Source organism: Lissotriton helveticus, chromosome 3_1 (assembly GCF_964261635.1).
Source record: "Lissotriton helveticus chromosome 3_1, aLisHel1.1, whole genome shotgun sequence".
In the NCBI taxonomy this organism is placed as follows: Eukaryota; Metazoa; Chordata; class Amphibia; order Caudata; family Salamandridae; genus Lissotriton; species Lissotriton helveticus.
In genome coordinates this window covers 806,450,375-806,470,355 of record NC_136061.1, presented here as the reverse complement: position 1 = coordinate 806,470,355, position 19,981 = coordinate 806,450,375, and the positions used below count along the sequence as shown (strand labels likewise).

Sequence of the window (19,981 nt, the reverse complement as noted above, 5' to 3'; positions counted from 1 at the left end):
CGTGCTGGGAGCAAGTTCACAATTCTTCAAGAGGGCGATTCAACTGCCAGGTGACATCGGAGCTCATGCAAATGGACTTCCAGGGGCTTTAGACAAGGAAACAGTAACTTTCTGAAAGTGCAGATTCCTTAACACTTATTCGATTTTACGATTACATAGGGTTTGAAATAACTTTAAAAGAGTATTTGAATTGTATTTCTTGTTGTTTCTCAACTGAAATTAGCATTATTAAATGTAATAATGAAAACATTGCTTTCCCATGGAACTACTAGCCTTGATACAGTGAAAACAGCATTTGTGTAATTTTCACTGTAAGAACATGGGTAGCTTTCTTTGTCTACTAATAAATACAATGCACCCTTCATTATGGACAAGAAGGCCTGCTTAGAGAAGTTATTATTAATTAAAAGGAAGGGTTTGACCTGTCAAAAGTGGTTATTTCAACAGGCAGAATTTTCAGTTTAAAACTGCACAGCCAGGCTACAAATGGTAGACCTGCAGTAAAGATTGCAGTGACACTGCAGTGGGTGGAACAATGGGTGCTGCAGTCCACTAGTGAAATTTAACTTACACGCCATTGGTACACTCTACACTATATAGCAGGGACTAATAGGTAAGCTGTGCACACCAATCACGGAAATACCAATTTCATTATGTTGAAAGGGGGAGCACAAGCACTTTGCCACTGGTTAGCAGGGGTAAAGTGCATGGAGTTCTGCAACCAGCAAAACAGTAAATGCAAAAATATGGGGGCACACTCCACAGAAGATGGTCAGTTCCAACACCTGTTAATTGTAGCTGAGGTAAAAGCTAATTTGGATTTAGTGACACTTTTTTAAATTTATTTTAGGATGTTTAAATTTATTTCTAATTTTCAAATCCAATTTTCATTCTATAAACAGGACCAACATGCTCAACCTAGGCAAGGGAAGTAGGTGCGTGATGCGGTAGCAGCTCCACTTTTGCTACACCATCCAAGCCCCCTTGTATCCATGGAGATAGGCAACAAATATTGGCGCAACTGAGCTGCCAGAGAAGGTTAACAGGTCTGCCCTGTGACCTCTCACTAGAGCCTGGCTACATATCCAGGTTGTGGAAATTGGCATCTTTGTTGAGCTTCGAGCCCACGCCTGTAATTTGGGAACGAGAAGTGGCTCACAGACAAGCATGCAGGTTGCCCAGAGATAGCTGACGGAACGTGTGGAAATCCAGTCCTTTTATAGCTGGTAGAAGCAAGGTGCTGGCATATTGCTTTAAACGATATGTTTCGCTTTATATTTGATGTTCGTGATTTGAGTCTGCATAGTTACGTGACCTTATCAAAAGTTTGTTTTAGATTGCGTTGTATTAGCAAAATATGTATTTGCAATGGACATATCAATTGAAAAATGTTTACAGATATGCATTGGCTTTTTACATAATGATTGCTCTCTGAGGATTGTCCTCTGAATATTCACAAATCTAGTTTCCGATACTATCTAAAAAATGCATTGAAGAATGTATGTGCTTATTGTGAATATAAAATGTAAAACAAAAACAGCACTGTAAAAATCTGTTTCATTCAGAAGTAAGGCGTTTTTTTTGCATAAATCCATGCTCAACTGCAGAACCTTTATATGAGAATTCAGTACAAACTGAAACCAAGAAATGTAGGGGCATATCAACAAGGGGGCGTTAAGAAATTTTGGCAGAAAAGCAGCTTGAAACCTTGCGTTATCACCATTTACCCTAACGCCCAGCTTTGCATCTCTAATGATCCTATTATCAAGCCTCAACGCAAAGCAGCATAGCGACAGGAAAAATAGCGATAACCTCCGTTATCGCTACTTTCCTTACGCCTGCTTTGAAACTGACTTAGCCATGATATCCTATGGAAGGTGGATATCATGGCTAAGTATCTGAGGCCCTATCAGCAAGCTATTGCCAAAAGTTGTGTGATTATCACTGGATTTCCAGCGATAATGACACAGTTAGGCAGCTTGCACTCTGAATTTTATCGCTGTAGAGATAAGCGTTGCTTATAGCACTCTATATCTGCGATACAATTCAGGGTTGGATGGCGATAATTATCCTAGCGCTAAGCGATAATTATCGCCCCCTCTTGATGATATGCCCCGTATTTGTTATATTGAAAAGTTTTATTGAGCACAACAGCCATCAGTCTGAACATCCGCCTATCGCTAGTCGATATTTATTTTAAAGGCATAATGAATCTGGCGATATCTAGATCAGAGCATGTCTAAATAATATCCAGAGGATTGTGGTCTTTGTAGTCTCTAGGGCAGTGGTTCTTAACCTTTTGACTTCTGTGGACCTCGACTGAAACATTACTGGAATCCGGGGACCCCCACTGAGTCATTATTGGAAGCCAGGGAGCCCTGGCCCAAGCAATTTCCACGATTCGATCGTCAAAAAAATACACAAAAATAGATTAACAAGTATAGAGCAAACAAATACTTAAATATTGAATTATGTTAATGCAAAGTCCCAGGCGGGGAGGAAGGGAAATATTGCAAAGTCCACACAGCCATGGGTGGGAGGAAAACTACGTAAAGAGAGTAAGTTGCAAGGCATCAGTTGGTGGGAAACTAGTGGCATACTCTGCCTGTGAGATGAGACGGCTTGTGGTGAACTCGAGTCATTCGCCTGTTTACAAGAAGGGTAAAGGCTCACACACACACAAAACTGCAAATACACCCAGTTCCGACATGGGCAGTGATTGAGGACTGGGCTTCAGTGCCTGAAACACCTCCACTAGAGACCCACCTGCTGGCTGGACCCTTGGGGTTCGGGGCAATATCTTCCACATACAGAAAGCTCATTATCAAGAACTCTGACATCTTTGTAGGCTTCCAATTATGGTGGGAACGAGACATGGGCGAAATGGAGGATGTGGTCTGGATACAACTTAACATCCTGCATAGATTCTATATAGCACTGGACAGGTTACAGAAGATGTTGAAGATTCCACAACCCACCCGTCTAAGTTGCAACATTCATGTGGGTTCACACTAATCCACGTTATGTGAATGTTCCATGGTATAGCAATATTGATCAACAATAGTGAAAGAACTAGGGAACATATTGCAGTGATATCCAAAGTACAGCCCAGGGCCACATGAGGCCCTCCTGACCTTTACATGCACCAAACCCCCCCCCCCCCACCCTCCATAACAGCAACACTGGGCACGCTGTTAAATAAACAGGCATGTATTTATTCAAATGGTAATGGAAGTTAAAGAATGTATTAGACCTGTTATCATTTCTTGGGGTTTTCCCCTGTATTTTTTTTCTTTTGACCTCCTTTTTTTAACTGTGTGCTGCATTTCGTTATTGCTAGTTTTAGAACTCTGGGTTATCCATGACGGGCATATTAATTAACTGTCCTAGAAAAGTGCACTGTGTGTGCCTAGGGCCTGTAAATCAAATGCTACTAGTGGGCCTGCAGCACTAGTTGTGCCACCCACATGAGTAACCCTGCAACCATATTTCAGACCTGCCACTGCAATGTCTGTGTGTGCAATTTTGAACTGCCAAGTCGACCAGCCAGTGTGCCCACCTGCCAGGCCCAATCCTTCCTTTTAATTATCTGTAAGGCCCCCCTAAGGGAATCCCCAGGTAGCCTCATGGGTAGGGTGCAGTGTATTTAAAAGGTAGGACATGTACATGTGTTTTACATGTCCTGGTAGTGAAATACTGCCAATTTCTTTTTGCATTATTGCAAAGACTATCTTTCCCAAAGTGTAACTTTCAATTGAGATGAGAAAGAGAGTTGCAGTTTGGGGTTGCTAAACTCACTGTTTGAAAATATATCTTTTAGTGAAGTTTGTTTTTAGAATGTGTGTTTGATAAGACCACTTTTAGAAAGAGGGCATTTTGTTGCTTTACCATTCTGTGCCTCTGCCTGCCGGTGGAATCTACGTCCAGTTTAGACTGACAGTTGGGTTGTTTGTGCATTTGCTTTAGACAGTCACATACATTGAGCTGAGGTGTACACTGCATATCCTGATGGCCCATTACTGGGCTGATGGGTCTTCCTGAGCTAAAGTGGTGGGAGGAGTTGTCACTGACACCTGAATAAGTCTGTGCCTGTCCTCACACAGAGATGTCTCCACTCCCCTGTAGTGTGTCTGGAGCTCGTTCAGGGAAAGGCAGGGTTTTGTGCACCACAAAGACTTTCCTTTGAGGTTTGTCCACTTTAATGGCAACAACTGGTATAAGTACTGAAGCTGTGATATCATACCCTCAGAACACGTCTGGACTAAGAGGAGATTCAGCCAAGAAGAAGATCTAAAGAAGCTGTAGGAGGAGCACTGCCACTCTGCTTGTCTTTGTGTTGTGCTGGCCTAATGCTTACTGCTTCAGTCTTGAGCAGTGAGAGGACTGGACTTTACTTTCTGTATCCTGCTTATTCAAGCTTTTTCAAGGGCTTGTGTTATGCTTCCCTCCTGTTAAGAAGTCTCACGGTCATCAAAGACTTCACCCACAGCCCCTAAACTGCTCTACTGGGAGTTCTGACCTGCCAAGTGGTGGCAATTACAGTTCTGGGCCCTTGGAGGTGGCTTTGCTGCAAAGGACTGAAAATATTCTATGCATCTACCTTCAGCATCTGTTTTTCACACTGCAACAATGCAATGGGGTTGAAAAACAAACACATCTCTGTGGTGCAGCCGAAGAATTGGCGCAGTGCCTGCCATGTGGCTGAAAGCTTGCCGCAGTCAGAGTCCAGAGCATAGTGTCACCATTGTCTGTGGCACCTGCTCTGAATCCAACGCAGGCCCTGCTGTGCGGCTGAAGAAATCGACGCATCAACTACTTCACAGCTTGAAAATCGAAACAGCGCCTGTTTCACCACTGCCGCACCAACCTAGCGTATCTAGATTATAGCCTCATTGCACCTGTGTGCCAAGTTCTTCATCGACGTTGCCCAACAGTAAGAAACTGATGCCATGTGTCCGGAAACCGATGCATGCAATCCCCTCACAGTAAGGAACTGATGCATCACCTCCCCTGAAAGTAAGGAACTGATGCATAACATAAACATAACATAACAGGTGTATTTGTAAAGCGCACATTCACCCCAGCAACAGGGTATCTTGGCGCTGAAAAAGAACAGATCTATATTGTTACCCAACTCAATGGTACTCATTTTATCGACCTCAAATGGATGAAAGGCTGAGTGGACCCACCGGGATTTGAACCTGTGACCATGAGGTTGAACACAGGCCCCTGCAGTAGATGCATTAGTCCACTGAGCCACCAGACCCGGCATGATGCATCACTTCCCCTGCGCTGCAGTAAAGAACCGATGCATCATCTCCCCTGGCAGTAAGTAACCGATGCATCACCTCCCCTCGGAATAAGGAACCAACACATCGCTTTACTTTTACTTGATAAAAGAGGGTCATCCATAGTCTTCTATGGACTGGACTATTTTAAACCTTTTAAAAGTGGAATCTTTGCTTGTGTATGTGGGAGTTTTATCACTTTGGTCGTGTTCTATTCAGAAAATTATTTGTTATTTCTCTAAACTGATGGGGCGTCATTTTGTAGTGTTTTCACTGTGTTACTGTGTGTGTTGGTACAAATGTTTAACACATTGCCTCTGAGATAAGCCTGATGATTGCTCATGCCAAGCTTCCAAAGGGGTGGCCAGGGGTTATCTTGCCTGTTTAACTTCCTTACCTGGACTAAAATATTCATCCGTACTCGGACAGGGTGTAAGGCACTGCTAAGTAGAGACCCCCATTTATAACAGGAAGTGAGTAGGGTATCCTGCACCACTTAACTTTAGAAATACCTTCATTGTTAAAGACATCTTGCAGCAAAAGTGTAAACGTATGATACAACTGTTCAAAATCCAACTATTTTATTTCAGTAAAATACAGAGCCATTTCACCTTAATACATCAGATTATATCAGTGATTGAGAATTATTTTTTAAAAGTGATAGTTTTCAAACATGAATTCAGAAACATTAATTCTCCCCCCTCCCCCACCCTGACACCAATACCAATAGTGTGCTAGGAGGCAAGTCTGTTACTATGTGCACTCTTTGGGTGGACTAGGTTTCTATTATACATGAACAACATTATAGTTTATTAAATCAAACACAGGAGAAGATTTTGTGCAGCATACATCGCAAAGTCAGGTATTTTGAGGTCCTCATATGTAATAATTAAAAAAAATGGGGAAAGTGAAATAAAACAATTGCCAAGGACCACACAATTTGGTTAAGTGGAGAATCTGGGATTAACCCCAAGTTTTTGATTTCACATTGTGCAAATCAGGATCTAGCTGTTTATAACTTGCTTCCCTTACCACCAAACCCTCTCCAACTGATACCGCAACTCAGTCACATCACAGACCAAACTTTGTGTCCATGTATTAGAGGAAGCAATTCTGCTTAATCCCCACTTTGTGCTCCTGGGGGGTGAAAACGAGTTCTATGCAACTAGGGGTTGCTCTATGAAAAATTTAAAGATTTGGGGCCAGTGTAGTGTGTTCTATGATCTAGCAATGAAAATCTCTGATTGGATACATGACAGAGCATGGAGCAGCCTTGGCAAGGATAGGTTGTAGATGGGCGGAAAACCTCCATTCCGGTTATCACTCCCCCCGCTGCATTCACTTATTGGACATTCACATACAGTATTGTATCCTTCCCTCTATCCATTGTACCATGTCCTGATGATGATTCTCCCTGTGTTTTTATTGGTGTAGTGTGTGTATGCTCATTTTCTATGTTTATGCATAACATGCTAATGAAACTAATACAAACAAATATTGAAATATTTTTGTTTAATTCACAATTAAATATAGACAAAGTTTTTAAAGCTTCAATATTGCTTCTGTTTTTGTATATACTTTATTGTTTTAATTTATTACTTTTAGTGCTATTTCATTTTGTTAAACAGAAGTGGACCCGTTGTGTAGCCATCACAGATGCCCTGGGGACCTTGAACCACAGCTTAAGAACCACAGCTCTAGGGCACAGTTCAACCTCGGAATCACCAAGAGAGGAGATACAATCCAGAGTGGAGAATGTATGGGAAAATGTTTGTGTTGAATACGTCTGGGGCAAATCCTAAACACAGCATACCTTGGGAATACCCACAACCAAGTGAATCTGAGCTCTGCCACATCATAGCGAGTCAACTGTCTCCCCAGTGACGGGCAGGTGCTGATGACTAGAGAAGGAAAAGACTGGACCCTCATCATAGCTGTGTTAGCCAGGGGTTTAACTACAATTGATGCAGCAAGTGCCATGGCACCAGGGCCCATGACTCTGAGGGGCAAATTGAACCCTCATACCACTGCTGACATCACTGATGACATCTCAAATGACATCACTGATGATATCACATATGACGTAATCTACATAACTACTCACATACCCACTCATACCCCCTTACAATCTATTGTATGCCTACTCCCACTCCCATGCAACCACTCACATACCCATTCACAGACGGATGTATGACGTTACAACGCATACTTTTACAACGACTACCTTTACAACGCATTTTTACAACGCAGGATCCATTACAACGAAGTACCATTACAACGCATGTATTTACAACACAGATACCTTTACAACGCATACCATTATAACGTAAGTATTAGTAAGTATATAATATTTTTTGAAATATAAATTAATTAAAATTAATTTAATTTAATGTAATTTAATTAATTTATTTAATTTGAATCATTTAATTTAATTAATTAAATTTAATGTAATTTAATATAATTAATTTATTTTAATTTAATTTAATTATTTTATGTAATTTAATGTAATTTAATGTAATTTATTTAGTTTAATTTAATTAATTTAATTTAATTTAATGTAATTTAATTACATTAATTAATTTAAATATTTTAATTTAATTAATTTAATTTAATGTAATTTAATATAATTAATTTATTTTAATTTAATTTAATTAATTCTATCTAATTTAATGTAATGTAATTAAATTAATTAATTTAATTTAATTTAATTTATTTTAATTAATTTAATTTAATTAATTTAATTAATTCTAATTTAATTTAATTATTTAATTTAATTTAATTTAATTAATTTTAATGTAATTTAATTATTTAATTGAATTTAATTTAATTATTTTTTTTTATTTAATTTAATTTAATTATTTAATTTAATTTAATTTATCCTGTACACCTTTACCCCAAAAACCCAAAACTGACCCTGAACCCTAAAAATACCCCTTTACCCAAAAACCCAAAACTGACCCTGAACCCTAAAAATACCCCTTTACCCAAAAACCCAAAATTTACCCTAAACCCTAAAAATACCCCTTTACCCAAAAACCCAAAACTAACCCTGAACCCTAAAAATACCCCTTTACCCAAAAACTGAAAACTGACCCTGAACCCTAAAAATACCCCTTTTCCCAAAAACTGAAAACTGACCCTGAACCCTAAAAATACCCCTTTACTAAAAAACTGAAAACTGACCCTGAACCCTAAAAATACCCCTTTACTCAAAAACTGAAAACTGACCCTCAACCCTAAAAATACCCCTTTACCCAAAAACTGAAAACTGACCCTGAACCCTAAAAATACCCCTTTACCCAAAAACTGAAACGTTGTAATAGTTTTTGCGTTGTAAAAGTTTCGTTGTAATGGTACTGCGTTGTAAAAGTTGCGTTGTAAAGGTTGTTTCCCTTCACAGACCCATACCAGTACTTACACACCTACTCACTACTTCATGGAGCCAGTCACTCACTCGTACAGCCACTCATACAACCAGTCACTCACCTGTACAGCTACTCACGTAGCCACACACTCACACATACAGCTGCAACACAAACACACGCTTTTTTACCTACAGTCACTCATACACCTACCCACTCACCAATACAGCTTCTCAACACAGCCACTTACTCACCCATGTAAGCACTCACACACTCACTCACACACCCACACCACACAACCACAGAGCCTCTGACCAGCTCTCTGGACTTACTGCTATGTCAGACTTACTGGAGGTAACAGGAGGGCTTCTGGGCCCTCAAGAACTCACAGCATCCAAGAGGACTTCATCCCTCAACCAGCAGTGCACGATTGCAGAGTGTTGGAGAAAGGGGCCATGGCCTCTGAGGACATCTCAGCAATCGAGCTGTGTGGGACTTATTGTAGTTAACAGGAGGGCTTGTTGGCACCAAGGACACTCTAGACCCTAGGAAACTTCATACCACAACTAAGTCTGAGCGGTGAACTCTGCTCTGCTTGCGGAGTTTGCTGAGTTTTCTGCACTCAGCGTTACACGGAGCTCGCGGAGTTCCGAAAAAAAGCGTTACGCGGAGCAGTTTTTTTCCTCATTCGCGTTCATTAACGACAAGTTGGCGAGTGCGAGCGAGGAAAATCCACCTCTCAGCGAGATTTTTCCGTGTTTGTGATCGTCAACATCAAGTTGGTAAGCACAAGCCTGGAAAATCAACCGATGAGATTTCTCAAGGTGGGCAGTCAGATTTCTCATTGCGAGTGGTCGCGTATGCTCATGACTGCTCATGTTGAGAAACTGCCTACTTGCGTTGAGAAAGCTGCTGCTCAAATAAAAATCTACTTGAGAGGCAGAAAGGAAGCATCACCTGCTTATGCTGTGCATTGTGCCATTCGCGATGTTTGCACAGTGTGGGCAAGCACCTGGCACTGAAAATTACAGCGCACTGCATTTATCTAAAGAAATTTCGCCGCTTGCGCTCTACCCAGGCTTACCCTCAACCAACGGTGCGTCAGGAGGTAGGTTTGGACTGAGGTGGAGAAAGGGGGTGTGGCCTCCAAAGTCCTCTCAGTAATCATGCTCTGTGGGACTTACTGGAGGTGACCAAAGGGCTTGTTCGCCCCCAAGGACCCTCTGGAGCCAAGGGGACTTCAGCCCCCAACCAGCAGTGCTCCAGGAGGCATGTGTCCAGAGTGGTAGGGAAAGGGTGTGTGGCCTCTGACAACCTCTCAGCAATCCCACTGTGTGGGACTTACTGGACGTAACAGGAGGGGTAGTTAGCCCCAAGGACCTTCAACAGTTAAGTGTACTTAATTTCCCAACTACTAGTGCACCAGTAGACATGTTTGCAGAGTGGTGAAGAAAGGGGGTGTGACATCCAATAACCTCTCAGCATGCTGAAAGCAGAGTGTTTGCTATCGCTACCAAGCCATAGCAAACTGAAATGTCCAGGTGGTCGGCACCCTGAAACCCAGCTGGAGCCGGCCCTGGGGGGTGGCAGTCCGCAGGGCCGTCTAGAGCTCCACAAGGTGGCCCACGCGGGCCCACCTCCTTTCATCTTTTAGGGCCTGACAAAGGGAGGTGGCAGTCCCTAGGGCCGAGAACAGAAGAGGAAGAAGGGCCACGTGGCCACTCTCCCATTTGGTTCCCCAACCCAAATATAAGCAGCCCCAGGAAGGTGGTGGACCCGGAAAAGGCGGGGTAGACGAGGCCTCCACACATTATTGTAATTAGCACCAGGGATGTGGCGGTCCCAGAGGCGGGGGGTCTTAATGACCCACCCACATTATTGGAATTAGCCCTTGGAGATTTGTCAAGCGGTGCCAAAGTTATTGGTAAAACAACAAACACATGTACATAAGTATGTATATAGTGACCCAGGGACCCTATCCCACATGACACTGCTGTGTTCTTTGCCCAGGAGAGTGTAGGCAGGGAATGTAAACTGAATTCCCAGCCTGCTCACTTCCGAGCAAGGAGCACAACTTTGCTCCATCCCAGGTGGGAGAAAAAGGAGAGCCTCTGGACATCCATGAAGACTGCTGACTAGAGAGCCGGCACACATCTTGGGTCTCTCCCTGTGGCCCCCAATGATTTGGCAACATTCTGGTGGTCCTGTGTTGGCACTTTGGCACCCACTGGAATAAAGGATGCAGGCAGGGGAGTCGGTAGTAGCTGCTGTGGCCTTGGGACTCACCCCATGGCCCCCACTGATATGGTTACATTGTGTGGTGCCCAGATTGGGAATAGGGGCACCCCTGGCACAAAAATCCAGCTTCCACCAGCACCATGAAAGGCACTGTGGAGGCCTTGGGACTTCCCTATCTTAATAAACGCTATAGGTTTATCCGGGTGGGACTAGGACCCCCAAAAGTAATATTATTAAAAGAAATATTAAATGTGTTGCTGGAGTGGCTAATTTAATATTCACTGCTTGGTGCAAGGAGAGTCGCATACTGATCTGCAAGGGCTTTAAAAAAAAAATTCTTTCAGGTAGTGCCCCTAAAAGGGGGCGCGGCACCACCAGCCATTTATTTAATGTTGTGGAGGGCTGTCCAAAGTGCAGGAGCTCCCCAACAACATAAAGAAAAGATAGAAAATCTCCTTGGTCATTGAATCCATGACAATTGGAGAGCATACAATTTTTTTTTTCTAAAGCAACTGGAGCTGTATTTTCTTCAGCTTGAGTGCAGAGACCCTTTGAATTTAGTTCTATGGCTGCACTTTGCAGCCATAAAGATGATGACAAAAGAGTCAAAGGCATGTTTAATTTTTTTACATAACGTTTTATTGAAAATATGTTTTGACAATTATTATTATTAAACATTGCAATGTGAGAATTTATGAAATACGCATTTGATTATAGTTATTTGTGACTTTTTGACAAATACAATAGGTCTGCTTAATATATGTTGATACTTTGATAAAGTACATAGGCCTAGCGCTTTGTAAAATTTGGTATTTTGGTCCATTAACAAAATCAGGAGATCGGATTATTTAAAATGACACCCTTTGGATTGATTTATGACATAGTAAGCATTTCACAGCTGGTGGTGTGGCACAGGGAATAGGGCGCAGGGCTTAGCGAAAGCCAGGCCCTGGCCCAACCTACTTTTCCGCAAGACTGACTGTGTCATGTAACAATATAAAGGCTGCCATGCACAGCAGGTGGATATGCACCCATTGGAGTTTGTGCCCAGAGCCTGACCAATATAAAAGCTGCCATGCACGTCAGTGGGGTATACGCCCACAGGACTTTGTGTCAGAGCCTTGCTGCAGGACAGGCCCTACATCATCCAACCACACACAGCAATGGACATCTTACTTTATGCTAAAAAAAACTGAAATTCACTGAAAAAAATAAAGGTTATAGTCACTTTATAGTGAGAAAATGTAAAACTATTTCACTTTACATTAAAAAAAACCAGAGGTTAAAGGGACGTTAAACTTAAGTGAAAATGTCAGTTAAAGCATACTATATTATACAAACAAAACCATAGAAATTCACCAGTTATAGTTATCGCAGGTAAGTATAACCTCTGCCCTGCTGTAACTACAACTAATGCCCTCGCCATCACCTTCTAATTACCTTACATATTATAACACTCATAACATGTTCTATGACATAATTGATCACATCACTGCATTATCTTAAATTAAATCATTGATGACAAAACTGCATGGCGAGTTACAAGTCATAGTTACAGTAGGGCATACATTATAGTAACCTGAGATACTTGTAACTGACAATTTCTGTGGCTTTTGTCGATTAAAATGGAATGCTTTAACCCCTTCGGTGCTGGTGACGGAACCGCTCCGTCACCAGCGTCGGTTGAGCTGTGCTGGTGACGGAGCGGTTCCGTCATGGCCCGCCCAGCTCGATAGAACGCTCATGCGCGGCACGAATTCCGCGCCTGCGCTGAGCGTTCTATTGAGCGGGGCGGGCCGTGACGGAACCGCTCTGTCACGAGCACAGCTCAACCGACGCTCGTGACGGAGCGGCTCCGTCACGAGCATGCGGCCGCCGCGCGGCCGGGAAAATTCGTCAGCACTGCGGCGGAATAGCCGCCGCAGTGAAGCGGTTAACAGATATTTTCACCTAACTATAATGTCCCTTTAACCTACCAACCAGACAAATCCATTTAAATGAAATTGGTGTTGCTAGGCATAACATTTTGTGCCACTCTCAAGGTGGTCCCTTTTGTCTATTAATCATTGCATAGCCTAGAATTTCTGCATAATCAACTCCTCTTTTGGACTTAGTAGCAATACTTTCTGATACATGATATGGCTTTTGGTAAGGTACTTTCTGTGCTAATGAAATGTTCCGTTCTGAAAGAATCTTACACTTTACATATTGTACAGTAGAAATTATTTTTTCTTGAACATGGGACGTACCTGCCACTGTGGTCCAACTTGTATGTGAACAGTTGTTCTTTGATCCCACAGGATGGTAATGTGCTCAAAGGAAAAATGAATGAAGGTAAAAAATCCTGCTTGCCATATGTGGATGTTTTGTCGCTTGTCAATATCACTAGAAGGGCTCTGTTGAAAGCAAGGAAGAACAGTTGAAGAATTACAACAAGAAAATACTCTGTACAATAATAAAAGGTGATATTAGAATCCACTCCTTAACCCCATCATGGCAATGTATAGTGGCACTTTTTGGCTAGTTACATGTTTTACTGTATGTCTATTAGTCAAATTAACATTAATAAATGAATGTTCAAGTATCTTAAACAAAGTAGTTATAGTGACTGCAATTTGCTACGGTAACTGATCTGGCCGTGTCCACACAGCCATTAGTTTTGCCAATGCTTGCTTCCTTTGCTTAGATTTATTAATGTTTAAAGCAACATGTCAGCCATCTTGGAACTTTAAACTAATCATCAAGTGTAACAAATGCATTCCAACATGGCCACCCTGAATTCGCATGAGTGTGAATGTGCATGAAGCATTGGTGGCCATCTTGAAATGGCATTTATTATCCTTTATGGCAAAAACCAAAGAACGTCACCCAAGGATAATATTGGGATTAATCTTTTTTCTGATGGAGAACACCCTCCACAACTATGATCTATGGTCCTGATGTCAGTTGAGGAAGAATTTATCGTCTCACACATGAAAGTGTGGATCATCTATCATTGTTTAATCTGATGTTATGAGTGAATAATTATGCACAACTTCCATTTTTAAAACAATAAAAAGTGTTTTCCTTTGAAATAGTAATATTCTACACCCTTCTAGATATTCCAATAAGTTAATCATCATATTTAGTAAGACGCGTTTTAATTATGGATGTGTGAATTAATGCAAAATTTAGCAAACATTGCACCAAATTCCTTGAAATTGAAAATTGCCATTTAGTGCTATATTTTAGCATGAAATGTGTCCTCAAAATGCATCCTCAAATCTGTTTTGGACAGAATACACATTTTGATCAACAGCCACTCCCATTCTGATCGCCTTTATTGTTCTTGTGCTCATCCGCTAATGTAATTATTGGGAATTTCCTATAAGAAGCATTTAACAAAACGTTTCCAAAATTTTGAGAGATTACACTTGCATATTGTAAATTGTGCCCAGGCCTGATTTTAATATTCCTTCTGTAATTATATATGCTTTGTTCATTTTGAATGTTACAGTGGACGAGGCGGATGGCACAATCATCGATCGAAGTGAACACAATTAAAATACTAATACACAATAATGACTTCTGAAGTACAAACTTACTGGCTTGCCAGTGTCATCCTCAAATTTTATGACAGATTCTCCAACATTTATAGAAATATATTTTCTGCAAATGATCCCAGTATTAAAGCAGTTCACGTTTTCCACAGTTACAGAGAATCGGTGACTTGAGGTACTCTACAAAGACAAACAGAAATGATGAACACGTTCAAGAATGCAGTGATAAAATAGGCCAAAGAAATATAGATGTAAGCATTAGAGCTATGACTCCTATACAGCATTCTGTTACCAGGTCCTTATGTCCTGGGCAAGTGCACAGGGAGCCCAATTGAGTTGAGTCTTTTTATACTGTATGTAAAACTACTACTGAGATAATTATCAACACTCCTACACCTGCTCATTTTAGTTGTGGTAAATAAGGGTAATTGTTTTTCTAACATACATTTCTATTGGGGATAACTTAGAGGAGGGTGAATGTGGAGCTTCAACCAAAACAATTGGCTGATGCCTCTCTGCCAACCTTGCAGGTCCCCTGAAGAATTCTGCTGTAGACCTTTGGATGAGTTTATTATAGGAGCTTCTTAATGCCCTCAACTGCTTGAGGTGAGAGTCAGATGGAGAGATTATCCATGATCTCTCAGTGAGCCTTAGAATGTGGAAATCCACCTCACATTATTCAGACCAATCAAACTTGTTTTTGCCTTTTAACAATTGCCTGATGTGATATCTTTTGTCAGGAAACCCCTCAATATATTTTGCACAATTCTCTGCTAAGCCTAAGAATGACCGTACATCACCCTTAATAGTCAGAGAAGGTGCCTACTCAAATTAAGGATGGTTTGGGTTTAATTTCATTGTAACCTAGTACATGGCACAAATAAGTCACACTGTACTCAGCGAATGTACACTTGGAGAATTATACAGTCAATCCATTTGTTTCAAGAATATTCAGCACTCATAAAGGTCTTTCGTCATTTTTTTTTGTTTTCCCAAAAACTAAAATGTCACTCTGAAAGAATGTCACCAACTCCTCATTGCTAATCGATTGGAACATTAAACGCTGAAAAACTGTTGCTGCTAGGTCAAACTGCATGAGCTTAAATTGGGAACAATCTTCCTTAGTGATAAATGTTGTGAGCTTCCTAGAATCAGAGTTCAAAGAAATCTGGTGGTAGGCTAATGATAAATCAATAGTTGAAAACCACTTTGTATCCTTCTTACATGTTACCATTTAATTGATATTTGACAAAGGAAACTGGTCTACAATTATGTTGTCATTTAAATTATGTAAGTCGTCATACAACCAGATTTTGTCATTGCTATATCAAGGTACAGCCAGTGGAGAAACCCAATCAGATTACTCTATAAGAAACGAGCTTCGCCAACTCCTTAGAAACTCCTTCTCAAATCACAAAAGGAGTGCTCCTCACTTTGTGAACTTTTAGTTTCACATCCTTTCTATATGCAAACCCTCTTAAATTACCCAATTTGTCACTGAAAACTTTTGGCAACTTTTCCAGTATGTCATTATCCGTTTTCACACCTTCGTCCAATACTAGCACTTGTTCGTCACTATAAGGGTCAAGTGTAATATCCACATGCACACATGTCTGTTTTTGACTCCGAAAATGAACCATCTGAAACCCACCAATCAATACATTCTCCACTATGTCCTTCTGGATTACTAACATGGGTAAACAAATGTCCTCCAACCTTACATACAACTTTTTAACTCCACAATCCCTCATAATGGTATACAGTGACGCAGAGTCTGCCAAAATCTTGAATTACTTTTTGTGAACTTCTCATCAACATTTAGAATTAAATTACCATAAAGGCTCGCCACTTAGCTACAATTCTCCTCACTAACATACTACTTAATAGCCTTTTTTCCTCTCCTACACACCTTTGCAAAATGTCCTACAATATCACAATTGTTAAATTTCTGCTTAGCTACAGGAATGGTTTTGCTAAAAGCCACATGTTCCCTTTAGTCACATCTGGCTTGAGCCTTAGGTTTCTGTTGATCCTTAATGGGGATACTTGAATTCTTGTTTCTGTTCTGAACTTTCTCAACAGTCTCACATTCTCTCATCTCTTGAATTAGGGCCACAGCACACATACTTAACAGCTCAGCTTTTTTTGTGCAATAGCTAGCACATCATTTAATGCTGCATTCCCACTAACCCACAATTGTTCCTTGATAGCAGGATGGCTAGCATGCGTTCCTAATTGATCTCTGATAGAATCATCGTATAATGAACCAACTTTGCAATCCAAAAGCTATTTTTTTCAACTCAGCCACATACTGATCCACAGAGTTATTTTTTCCTTGTTTTAAAAAAAAAATGTGTATCTGATAATCCTTATGCACACTTCAGGTGCAAAATACCCATCAAGAATTGCGTCATTAAAAACATTACATTTCCCACAATGACAGATTTGCTCATCTTAGAATAGATTTAAAGTCCTTTAGGACCAAAAGAGTGCAATAATATTATCTTCTTTTGTCAGGGGACATTGCATTAGATGTATCAACTGCCTCCAGGTAGTCTAAAAAATACTCATTCTATTCCAATCATTTCTGGCACGATTCACAACCAGAAATCCAAAATTGTTGCAGAGGACTAATAGTAAAATTCTGTGGAGGAGCACTTCCACTTTGTGTGCTCATTATAGTGTGATGGCATTGTTCAGTTTCTCTCTGCACCTTATGCAGGACTAGCCCACAGTTCTTACCACACCACCCACTAATGCACAAACAGTTAAATGGATAATTCACAAGAAGAGGACAAATCCAGCATTTGCATGCTCCCAGGAGCACAATTGATGTATTGATTTTCTTCCCTAGTACTATGAAGTATTTTCCAGTAGTTAACAGGAAACCCACCTCAGCAAAGGTGTGGCGGAAAGTTGGTGGTTTTCACAAGGATAACTAGGCTATTGAAAGTATGCTGCTGCAATTTCAAACTTTCTGGAGACATTCTATATTGTCAAATGTGCCGGGAGCAGCCTTAGTAGATCATCATAACCACACTTGTGATGCTTCCGTAGGCAGCAAAGTCTGACATCGCAGTGCTCAGAAACAATACATCCAAAATGGTGGTACAGTGCTTCTCAAAGATTCCATATGCAGTACACACAAGAAGGCAGCATGCAAGGTTACGCCGTGTAATCTTGTGCAATGGTGCTTGGGATACATCCCCAGTGAAGACACGCACCAGTGTTTTTCATACAGAGACAAGCTGCTGCAGATTCCAACAGTAGCAACAGCACAAGCACTGGTAATTAAAAGAGGTGAGAAGAAATTTCCATTCTGTTTTTCGTGCAGTTGTACCTTACTGCAGATGGTACATTCTCTTTCATGAAACTGTGCCCGCCTCAAGACATACAAGGATGACAGAGTAAGCCCAAATTTAAAATTCACACGTAGGTCTTCTTGCCCCAGCATCCCATGAATCAAAAGGCAACACAAACACTTCATGCCTTACTCCGGATTCCCTACATGGAGTCCTTACACATAGGCCCACAACACCTTTTTTTCTCATGTTAAAGGTTAAGGAGAGATGCTATTCCTCAGAAGAGGCAAAAACAAGCCTGTGCATTGGAGATTTTAGTAGCTATTTGCTAAATATTCTCGCAAGTAAGTGTATGCCTTCATTGACATTTTGGCGTGGCAAATCCATTTGCTAATGCACTGTAGTTTGCCATTTTAGTTGTCACCTGAATGGCTTTTTAGACGAGGCTTCCTGAATGTCAATTTAAGTTTATTCAGCACAGTTCAGGTGATGATTGAGACTTTGTTATTGTCATGCGGCCTGTGCTCTTGATTGTGTAGTATTAGGTATTCCAAGGGTTATCCTTACATGGGAGAGACGGTCACAAAGGTGCTTCTTTTGTTAGCTGTCATTTGGTAGTTTGGTTGAGGATGTAAGTTGAGGGTGTAAGCCAATTCACAGTTTTTTATGCCTGTTGCTTTTAACTCTAGAACCGTGACCCTTACTGCAGACAAAGGCCCATCACATGTGATATCCATGGTATGATAATACTGTGGTTTCAGGTACATGTCACCCAAACCTTGGGGAGAGCTAAGTCCACGATGACTTACAATCTTCTTTGAGTAGTTAGTAACTTTTTCAAAAGGGTGCAACCGGAATTGCAGTTGAAACCATTGAAACATACCATACCAAATTTGGCGGAACACCCCTTTCAAGCCCTTAATTGAGTATAGGTCACAGTGGCTGATCATATACCGTTTTAACTATTCACTGTGTTTCAAAAGGATGTTGTTGAATAAATGCATTGATTTTGCACTGACAGAAATAATGGGACCACTGATGTATCTGCTTTACATTACGTTCATAAACCAGAACCTGAACCAGAATCATAAACCTGAACATTCTTTGATTGTGGAACACTGTGTAGTTCATGCTGCACTATTGAAATCATGACCCTACTGCCTACAAGGTAACTGTACTTGTGACTGACTGATTAGAAGTTAAATATAGCAGTGTTTGATGTTTAGAGGAGTTCTGACAACTCGTGGACCCATTGCCACTGCACCTGCTGTACCATTGAAATCATGACCCTAGTGCCTTCTAGCTAACTGCACTTTGCCTGTTTTAAGAATGTGCAATTGGTGTTCTTTATATTATATAACAACAAGAATACAGGAGGCTATTTAAATTACTTTGGACAACCCAAGCCATTTTTAGCAATTATTTAGCTAAAATGCCAGGTGTAAAGCGAGCTAAATTAGACAAAACATTTGCCTGTTTTAAGAATGTGCAGTTGATGTTTTTGTATATTATATAACAACGAAAATACAGGAGGCTATTTAAATTACTTTGCAGAACTCAAACCCTTTTTTAGCAATTATCAGGCTAAAATACCACAGGTTAAAAGTATGCAAATAAATATGAATGCATTTTACATCCACAGAAAGAAGAAACATCAAATTTTTCACTATTAGGAAATAACTCCTGCTTCAGTTTACAGAGTATCGCTCAATTAACATGTTGCTTAATCATATGGCCAATGAAAAATACAGCAAAGGATGTAAAATGTTTTTGGTGCTAGAACAATACAATATGCACAGTAAAGGCCAGTCCGAAAAAAAGTCAGTGTTATCAACTACCTGTTTACTAAGCAAAATGCTCAGTGCTAAAAAAGTGGAGAACTCACTCCAAAGAAGAAAAAAGTTGTTTTTTATTTAAAAGTATTCCAAAATAATAGATACTTTCCGAAAAAAGAACAGCAGCACTATCCCTATACAGTCACCAAACACGCTTGCTCAATAAGACAAGCTTTGACGCAATGCAACAACAATGCCCAGCAGCTGGAATTGTTTTATTGAATGGTCTTAATACTATACAACGACCTGGAACTGGGGCGTCAATTACACCCCCAACCAATTGCACAGCTGAATTATGCCGCTTTGGCGATATTATTCCTTCATGGTAATCCTTGTATTCCTTATTTTTCATCCTGTTCATTCATCATACATTTTATCAACTTTCCTTGTACCACTTTCTGGGTCCACACACAGAGT

General features: G+C 40.6%; 1 protein-coding gene across 1 annotated transcript in view; it reads right to left on the bottom strand.

Moving 5' to 3' along the window:
* Window positions 1-19,981, bottom strand: part of OTOG (otogelin) — a 1,048,712-nt gene that overhangs the window by 491,162 nt on the left and 537,569 nt on the right. The window contains exons 24-25 of the mRNA XM_078682941.1: window positions 14,473-14,607; window positions 13,138-13,284 (exon numbers count right to left, since the gene is read on the bottom strand). Coding sequence (XP_078539067.1) covers window positions 13,138-13,284; window positions 14,473-14,607 — 282 coding nt within the window. The remainder of the gene's footprint in view (window positions 1-13,137; window positions 13,285-14,472; window positions 14,608-19,981) is intronic.